We start from the raw sequence: 9,376 nt of genomic DNA, 5'->3' as shown, positions 1-9,376 counted from the left end.
GCGCGGCCCCTAACGTGGCGCACTTTTATTTTTCGCCTGTAGCGCCTAGCTAGAGCAAAAGTTTTAACTGAAAATAAAATGAAAGTGAAATTTCATCAAGTTCTAAACACTCCCGTTCATAAATCGCGAGTTTATTTACCCGTTACAAAGTTAAAAGAAAAAATTATTTTGGCGTGATTTTCCGATTTTATTTTCAAGTGCAAAGTGAACCCTTTGAAAATGCCCCGAAAAATAAGAAAATAATTTTCTGACAAACATCTGGCTGGGTTTGTAAGTAAAGATAGTAATGATTTATCAGAATTTATCAAGTTTACAGAAATTCTTAAATGTTAATTTGGAATTTTCTGAGATTTATTCAAGTGCGCCACGTTAGGGAACCTCCGCCAATTTTTGCCCAATTTCCGGACGCGACCGTTTTTGCATTTCGGATTAAATTTTATGAAACCGAAATTGTTCACAGAGGTTAAATAGCAAGCATTAAAAAGGTAAAAGTACCAGCATTTCACTGCATGAATTTGAGGTTTATCAACAAAGAGGTTTGGCAACACTACACGAGGAAAGTTGGGTAAGCTTCGAAGTGCGCCACGTTAGGGAACACGACTATAAGTACCATCATGCGGGAAAAAAACTCACCAACTTGAGGAATTTCGGAGTGGCCAGAACACGACGGGTCACCAATGCTATCTTTTGTGTGGGGGATTATTAAGACTATCTCATCAATGTCTGAGATGCAATGGCTGATAATAGCAATGCCAACATTGGCTCGGGTTCTTATTTGAAAGACTCGTCTACACAGATGGTCTACAAAGGGTTAAAAAAAAACCGGGGGCAAATTATAATAAGTACTGAACGGTACGCGTAATTTTTATTCCTAGGAGGGTTAGGGGCAATGTCATGAATAATTCATGTTTATCCATGAGAACGGACAATGTCATCAACAGTATTGTTGTTAGTTACTCAACTAGTTACAATACATCAAAGCATTTTAAAGAACGGTTGTCGTCGAGCTACCACACAGTAGCCTAGTGGATAGCGAGATGAACTATGGATACAAAGATCCCTGGTTCGAATCCACGTCGTCGCTGCTCATTTTCATCAGCTATTTTTCTTCTCCAAATTTATCACTGAGATAATTTTAAATTAAGGGGAAAACAGAACGAGAACCTAAGTCTTGCAATGATTCAAAGGAAAAACTGAATTATTCATGACATTGCCCCTAACCCTCCTAGGAAAAAAATTACGCGAACGGAACGAACTCAACCTCGTCCCCAGTGCTTACTTTATTTCCAACACGGTTTCCAATAGTAAACCCTGGATAGGAAACTTTCTTCCTGTATCCTGATTGGATACCGCAATTGGCTAGTAATGGATTTTTATCGTGTACTTGGTGCTATTATATTCACAACGTGCAGTACGTGTTTTCGAGATCATTCGTCCACGCCTTCTCGAAAGTACTAATTTCCTTTCTAATTTGCTCATATTAATGTAACGATATGGGTTTTTGGGTTTAAAATAATGAATAATTCATAAGGAGCATGAATAATGCAATGTTATTTTCTGGCTGTTCCTTTTAGTGTACTTACCCCGCCAGCCTAATTGCCCAAGTTAACAAGTTTGGACATATGTTCGTCGACATTTAGGTCATTTGATAATTCTATCTTGAGAATGATTATTTGGTAACAGTATGTCATCATCATTGTCAGTAATCAAAGTCAACACTCCTTCTGAGTCAATTTTATGCGCGACGAGGGGTTGTGGTCATTGCATTACGGTAAGAGCGCTACCGCTCACATGGTTTGTCCTCTTGCGAGCGGGCCGTGAAAGAAGCTCAGACCGAGCCAACCTTTGTCTAAAAGTCGCCCACTTTTCCCTCATTTTGGGGGTAAGTTGGATTCTAATTAAGTATTGAGTAGATCAGGTAAGGGACATAGAAGAGGTTGGTTGATATGATTATTGTCAAACTGATTGATTCTTATAGTTTTTAGGGTGTTAGTTTCGTGTGGAAGTGTCAAAACTTTTCTAGAGTTGAATGACCGTTTTCGTACACATTCACGCACAATGCATTATATAATGGCGACATTGAGTTCAGCATTGTGTACATTCAGTACGTGGTGTGCGTATGCACAGCACAACGTTGAATCTCGACCACACTGTGGAATTAGACCTACTCGCTTTATTTCGAAATGTTGTTCGTGTATGTCGCATTGTTTATTGGTGCAGGGGACCTTTTATGATAGAAGCTATTTCCTTAAATATGTTCCCCGTGTATGCTATTTGTATTTTTATGTATTTTAATTTATAGCTGAGACATTGCTGTCACAAGCTTTGAAGGTTGACATCTCAAGTGCATTACAGGCCTTCTCTATTTTATATCAGGGTAAGACTGTAATTCTCTTTGTATGCTTGATTAAGTAGTCATCCTATTTAGTATTATTTTGGAGTGATCATGACACTGTCTACAAAACAACCATATTACTTATAGTTTATGCTGTGTAATTAAAATAACTGTTGTTTATAATATTAATGTAATCCAATGACTTTGGAACAAGACTTACAAAAGTTTAAGATCAATTCATTTTATTCATGGTCAACAGGGTCTTCTTTTATGGTCTTCATTGTCGTCTTATTGGAATCTTTATTCGGATCTTCATTTGGATTATTTTGTATAATTGGAGAAAGTGAATTAAATTAAAACTTAATCAAGTGAATCAGTGTAAACAACCGTCTGAGTGTTCCAGTTCAATTCTACTTGCTTTCCACCTTACTCTATCTTCATGAGGGTGAACCTGACCACCCTTATCATCGTTGGGGTTGCCACCTCGCGACATTAATATGAAATATGATACTGCATGTTGTCTCGATAAGATCGTAACAATTTGATTTCAAAGATCGTGTTTTCGTAACTCACGCCGTGCTCGCGCTGCTACGAATTGACTCTGTTTTTACCCCAGATACCGCATACAAAAACAAACGCTAATGTGTAACGCATATCCAGGCACCAGACTGTTCCTCATTTGCATACGTGTGCAAAAATCTTGCACATGCAAATGATCCAATACCAGGGTGAGAGAGCAGGTAGTGGTGGGCGCGTACTGCTCGACACCCTGGGGACGAGGTTGGTACGAACTCCGTTCAGAAACATTCGGCATGCAAATCCCTTAGATTGAGTAATGCGCGTTTCAGAATCGAGGTCGGGAACGTATGTGTATGCGGTCATCATTTAGTCGAGTAGGCCCTCACAATCAATGGTACGTACACACCATACTAAGCAGCGACTGAGGCAAAAGTTGAACACTCGACTATGGCACGATACCCGACTGTGGTCAAGGCATTGATTTGCTTTTGCACTATTTCATTATTACTTTACCTCACCTTGCTCCCTGGTTTCTCCAAGTACGATGAGCCTCAGCAGAACATACCGTCACCGAAGCGACAAGCGGATCATACCGCCGATGCACGACCCGAGACCGATCTCAGTGCAACACACGGCTATTCCCTGACACTAACAATCCGCATGGCAGCCATACCCAAACTGGTTCAGCGTCTGTACTGCATATTCATCCGTTCGGCTACGTTGTTTTGGTCTCCCAAGCTAGGCCCAACTATAAGCCTGATTCTTGACAAGGAATCGGCAAGAGATCATCGGTTTGCACGTAAACTGAGACAAAAGGAGAAAGAGCTGGGCCTGAAGTTTGACTTCCTGTACGAGCCTCTCCCTGATACTGCCTCCGGATGGAAACCTCAAGGCTACCAACGTCAACTGTGGAGTAGTTTCTTCATGGATCTATCCGTTAATGCTTCCATCATTGGCTGGACTGATTCGGACGCGGTGTTCACGACGCCAGTGACTCCGGAAAACATCTTCAACGGCCATCGATTGCGGGTGTTAACTTTCACTGACATGAAGCGCATGCACAAACTACGCTGGTACGACTCCACGCTGAAGGCCATCGGGAAGGCAATGGTTTCTGACTTCATGACGTACTTTCCTACCTTCGTCTGGAGAGACACCTTCACCAACTGCAGGAATCACATAATGAAGCACATGAACGTAAGCCAATGATTAATACCTAATAATCACGAAATAATCTAGCCCCATAAATGTGGCCAATTTACTGGACTACCTCCGTAAATAAAGGCCACACTTCCACCATGTACAAAAACATGTCGAACTTTGTCAAATTTTGATTTTCACATTTATGCTTAGTTTGTAGTTTATTTTTGCTTTAGAAGCATACTCACCCTCTTTATAGGCTAATCAGAAAGTGCTGCCGTTTTCAGATGTCTATTTTTCGTGAAATTTCCAGATTCGTTTGCACACATTTGCATATCAAAATTTCAACATGAAATTTCACGAAAAATAGACATCTGAAAAGGGACTCGGACTTGAGAGAGGTGGCTCGGACTCGGACTCAATGTTTGGTGACTCGAATACAATTAAGACTGATAGCTTGTGACAAATTTTGCTTAAGACTTAATAACTTGTGGTGGGCTTGGTTAGGACTTGTGAGACTAAGAATAGATTCGACTTTAACCTCCATGAAATTTCTTTTGCAGGTCTCTCACTTTGAGGATGCCTTTCTCCAGCTGGCCCACTTGAGCCCCGTCAACATCATCATGAACTACGCCTACTACTTCGAGCACGACCGTTACGACTGGCACTTGGATTTCAAGAAGACTTTGAAGAACTATAATGCGAAGCTACCTCCAGGTGTAAACATAAAACCGAGTGAGAATAAACCAGATTTACATGTCACCATCCACGAGAGCTACTACACTAAGATGCCCTACCCATTACTGCAGGGATATTGCGTAGCCAAGCGCTATGTTGGTACCCTTCCCACAAGCTGCCAGAAATTTGAAAATGTCACCAACTTTCAGCTGTTCGAGTTTATCTCTTGCAAGAAAGCTGTGAAGGCCCATCTGAGTCCCGGGACCTGGTGTTCGGGCAACGGGCGCCGGGAGTGTATTCGACGCATCGAAGCGCACTACAAGAACGTCAAGAAATATTACAATCTTGGATGGTATGACCTGGATCTGAGGCGAATGACTGCCGTTGAAAAGGTAGCCAGGCGGGAAAATATCACATGTCCAAATATATTCCAATTAGATTAAATGCAGTTTCATAGTTTTAACTTCCCGATCCAAAATAATCGGTACAAGTTAATAAGCACCGCCACTGCCGCTGGAACAAACTTTTGCCATGGGGTGCTGGAATAAAGGGCGGATAAAATTAATGCGAAAGCGGAGCGCAAAGCCCTTACATCGTGGCTTAATTTGAAATATAGATGCTGTGTGGTGCAATCTGGGGGCGATTCCTGGCCACTTTCATTAGACTTTTTTTAGCAAAAGTTTTTTGAGATTATGAAGACAATTTATTTCATTATTTTGTTTAGAATGTACAAGTTGCTCTAATAACGTTTAACTGTACTGAAAGTGGAGAAAGTGGTTCCATTTCATTCTGGAAAAAGAATTGTATCATTATGCAAGACATCGCATGTAAATATTATTGTTGCAAGGCTGCTTTCTTACATTTAGTAAATTCCTTCGTGTATGTTTTGTTTTATTACGGCGTGGGGCCACAGGGCCAGGGGCCGCTTTAGTTCTGTCTCACCAAACGATGTAGCTCTCGATATATTTGCAGTTTTCTTTGTTTGTTACACAGAGAATGGCAAATATAAAACACTAAAAGACCAAATACATCTTTATGTTTATGCTCGGTAGATAGCAAGTTTGGGGTTAGGCAAGGATTTATCGGTATACTGAGAATTTATGAGAAAAACAACTTGCAGAGGTAATGCATGAATAGCTTTTTTATTAAAACGAAACTACACTGGAATTGGCGTAAAGCATGACTAGTTTCAATAAAAAAACGTCCCACTCCTTTTAGCCTGGGGATGCGTCACGGTTAACCTTGCTCTTTGTTAATCTCGAGTACTAGCAACGTCAATTAAACTTTAAACTGAACAGAAAAACTTCAGGGGAAAAGTGCATTTGCCCCTATTGAAAGATAGAATGAAAAGAATCCTGGCAAGCATTATCAACTTTGCCACCATTGTCATGGCCGAGGTTATTGCTTTCGGGTCAAAGCTTCCATCGTGGCGGAAATATCATACATGTCATGATTTTAGATACATTGAGAGAAATATCGATTCTGCACTGCCTGAAATTTAGAAAATACCTCCTCCTGATATTTTACAGTGTTACTTTGTGCTAGACGTTCGAAGCGCCGCGACTTTTTTAGCAAACGTTTTTTTGAGATTATAAAGACAATTTATTTCACGTTTTTGTTTAGAATATACTGTTGCTCTTATAACGTTTCTACTGTACTGAAAAGTCGAAAACCTTGTATTTTTATCTCCATTCTTTGTTCCATTTAATTCTGGACAAAGAATTGTATCATTATGCATGACATCGCATGTGAATAATATTGTTTCTAGGCTGCTTTCTTACATTTAGTAAATTCCGTCGTGTATGTTTTGTTTTATTTTCCGAGCCCTTACGGCGTGGGGCCACAGGGCCAGGGGCCTGCTTTAAGGCCCCTGAAAATTTTGGATTCTGGATGCACTGTGATGAAATATACTGAAGTATATACTTAAACTTCTAAAACCCGAAAGGGTGTTTTTTGGTTCAAGTTAAAACAAAATGGTTCCACTGGAAGCGGGTGAATTTCTGTTCATAAAAATATTCACATAGGCCTAAACGATGTAGCTCTTGATATATTTGCAATGTTATTTGTTTGTTACAGGGAATGGCAAATATAAAAGACTAACAGACCAAATGCATCTTTATGTTTACGATCGGTAGGTGGCAAGTTTGGGGCTAGGCAAGGATTTATCGGTCTACTGAGTTTTTATGAGAAAAACTTGCAAAGGTTAACACATGAATAGCTGTTTTATTAAAACGAAACTACACTGGAACTAGTTTCAATGGAAGCCCGTCCCACTCCTATTAGGTTGGGATTTGTGTGAACCTTGATATTTGTTAATGTTGAGTACAGAATGCTAGCAACGTCAATGAAACTTTTAAATGAAAAGAAAAACCATCAGGGGAAAGGTATGAACTTTGCCCCTATTGAAAGATCGAATGAAAAAATCGTGGCAAGCATTATCAACTTTGCCACCATTGTCATGGCCGAGGTTATTGCTTTCGGGTCAAAGCTTCCATCATGGCGGAAATATAGACATGTCATGATTTTGGATACCTTGAGAGAAACATCGATTCTGCACTGCCTGAAGATTTAGAAAATACCTCCTCTTAATATTTCTTGACCTCCAGAATCATCGCTCAATTAGCAGACCCATCGCTCAATTAGCAGACCCATACTTGAATACGCAGCTCCAGTCTGGTGCCCTGTTCTTTCGACTCAGCAAAAACGCTAGAGAAGGTACAGAGGCGATTCACCCGTTTTTGTTTGGGTCTGCCGAGAAGGGTTTTAATTGATTCTGTAAATGAAATTGAATATTCAGACAGGTGTGTCAAGCTGGGTCTGCCTCTTTTAATCAACAGGGTTCATTTCCTTTCAATTACGTTTGTTATTAAATGTTTATATAATAAATTTGACATTGACACTGACACTCTAATTCCCATTAATTGTAGACATATCGAATCTGTTAAATTTGTCCATCATCGGGCTCGTTCCAATGCTGCCCATCATTCTCTTTTTCACAGATTCCCTAGATTATGGGATGAACTACCGGCCTTCATTAAAGATACAATTATCCATAGTTTATCCTCCTTTACAAATTCTCTCAGAAATCATTTATTAGTCCCTGGCCAGGAAGTCCCCTTGACCAAAACAGTTTAACTTTCTAGTTGCCTTGCCCATTCAAATACCTTGCTGCTTGTTTTTTTCCCTCAATTTTATAGTGCCTTTTGCATTATAATTCACTCGAATCTCTCTTTTACCGAATTTGTATTTTTTAATGCCCATTTGTGCTTTTAAAGTTTTAACTGCTTGTATAGTTCTATATTCTTATACTGTAAGCCATGTTTTAATAATGTCCATTTGTAATGTCCTTTTGTATTGTCTCTTCTTAAATTGTGGCATCAGGAGATTAACTTGATAGTAATTTAGTTTACTTTTTTAAAATCCATCAGGGGTGCTACTTCTTTTTTTTTTTTTTTCTTGTTCTCTCTCCTAACTGTATGTGCATGTTTTTGTTTTCTTTACTGTATTGTCTGTACTTGAATTTTTACCTGTGAAATTAATAAATGAAATAAATGAAATGAAATGAATTCAGCGGGCGCCTTCTTTCAGCAACCCATTTTTGTAAAATTACAAAAAACATGGCAGCCAATTGACCAATCAGCAGCTTAGGCTTCAACGCGGCAAAATAATGCAGTCAGGCAAGATGGCGTCGATCGGTCACCCCCACTGATCTCATTGCCGGTGAGGGGGTACTTGTGAACGGAGCGGATAGCTGCAAAGTGTAGAGAATCTCTAAGCCATGAAAACGCGTAACAAAAACGTAACCATGCGAAACATCTGGTAACCTATATTATAACACCTCATCCACAGCTTCCTTATCTTGATTGGCCGAGAGCAAGTCACGTGGCATTTGCTATTTTTACGTTTTGCTGTGCACGGCCAAAAGTTCTATGCATACGGGTGTGCGTGTAAAAAGCGCTTCGCTAGTCGCTACAGAATTGGGTTCAAACATTTCGTGAAGGGGTAGTTCAGAAAAGTGCAAGTAAATGTTCAACTAATTTCGTATTCAAATTGAAGTACATGTACATTTTAATTGTATTTAGATTACATTAATCAGTTATCGCTTAAAATCAAGCATAATCTGTCGGCGAGGTGTTATAAAACAAATATTGATGGTGACTGTTTTATCTTGTGGTGTAAAACTAGCCTACCTCGGTGATCCATGTAGCATTTTATTTTTCCTCGGCTTCGCCTCGGGAAAAATACATGTAGAATGCTTCATGGATCACCTCGGGAGGCTAGTTTTACTCACCACTCGAAGCAGTCAATAATTATTTGTATACTATAGGGTGTCCCTCCAAAAAGGTGACCCATAAACTATAATGTGAATAAACTGCGAACTGTATACATGTAAATATGGCTTCATCATAAATGATAGGAAGTATAGCTTTCCATTGATACCTGTGATGAATAATTCTGGTCATGCAACACTGAGTTTCATTGTTTTAAAAATGGTATGTAAAAACCTTCTTGCGACAGTTTGTGTAAAACAGTGTAAACGCAATGTAAGGTAAAGAAAAAACAGCAAAACAGCAAAACACTATATTATGGGACTGACTGCATCCTACGCATTGTATATTTACACCGTCCGATCAGATAGAGCTGTTTCCCTTATGCATAAAGACGTAATTCGATCAAGACAGTGTTCATTATATCGATTATAAT

The 9,376-nt window shown here is 39.5% G+C and overlaps 1 protein-coding gene across 3 annotated transcripts; it reads left to right on the top strand.

Moving 5' to 3' along the window:
* The first annotated feature begins 1,489 nt into the window (after positions 1 to 1,489).
* On the top strand, positions 1,490 to 5,516 carry LOC119731324. Of its 3 annotated transcripts, none has more exons than XM_038204478.1 (4): positions 1,490 to 1,882; positions 2,303 to 2,377; positions 3,395 to 4,051; positions 4,558 to 5,516. In XM_038204478.1, the coding sequence occupies exons 3-4, from the start codon at positions 3,515 to 3,517 to the stop codon at positions 5,113 to 5,115; spliced, it is 1,095 nt and encodes a 364-aa protein (XP_038060406.1). In that variant the 5' UTR covers positions 1,490 to 1,882; positions 2,303 to 2,377; positions 3,395 to 3,514; the 3' UTR covers positions 5,116 to 5,516. The 3 variants fall into 3 exon arrangements, with proteins under 3 accessions (XP_038060406.1, XP_038060407.1, XP_038060405.1); XM_038204479.1 differs by having other exon boundaries at positions 1,490 to 1,918; XM_038204477.1 differs by lacking the exons at positions 1,490 to 1,882; positions 2,303 to 2,377 and having other exon boundaries at positions 3,078 to 4,051.
* Positions 5,517 to 9,376: the final 3,860 nt, after the last annotated feature.

The sequence above is a fragment of the Patiria miniata genome, unplaced genomic scaffold (genome assembly GCF_015706575.1).
Source record: "Patiria miniata isolate m_02_andy unplaced genomic scaffold, ASM1570657v1 HiC_scaffold_23, whole genome shotgun sequence".
In the NCBI taxonomy this organism is placed as follows: Eukaryota; Metazoa; Echinodermata; class Asteroidea; order Valvatida; family Asterinidae; genus Patiria; species Patiria miniata.
The sequence above is the reverse complement of the archived record's forward strand: the minus strand, read 5'-3'. Positions and strand labels throughout refer to the sequence as shown.

Bases quoted from the DNA above. Each gene is read 5' to 3' on its own strand.
- LOC119731324 (XM_038204477.1), top strand. From the start codon at position 3,302: ATGGCACGATACCCGACTGTGGTCAAGGCATTGATTTGCTTTTGCACT. The intron at 4,052-4,557 runs GTAAGCCAATGA...TTTCTTTTGCAG, and splicing joins ACATAATGAAGCACATGAAC to GTCTCTCACTTTGAGGATGC.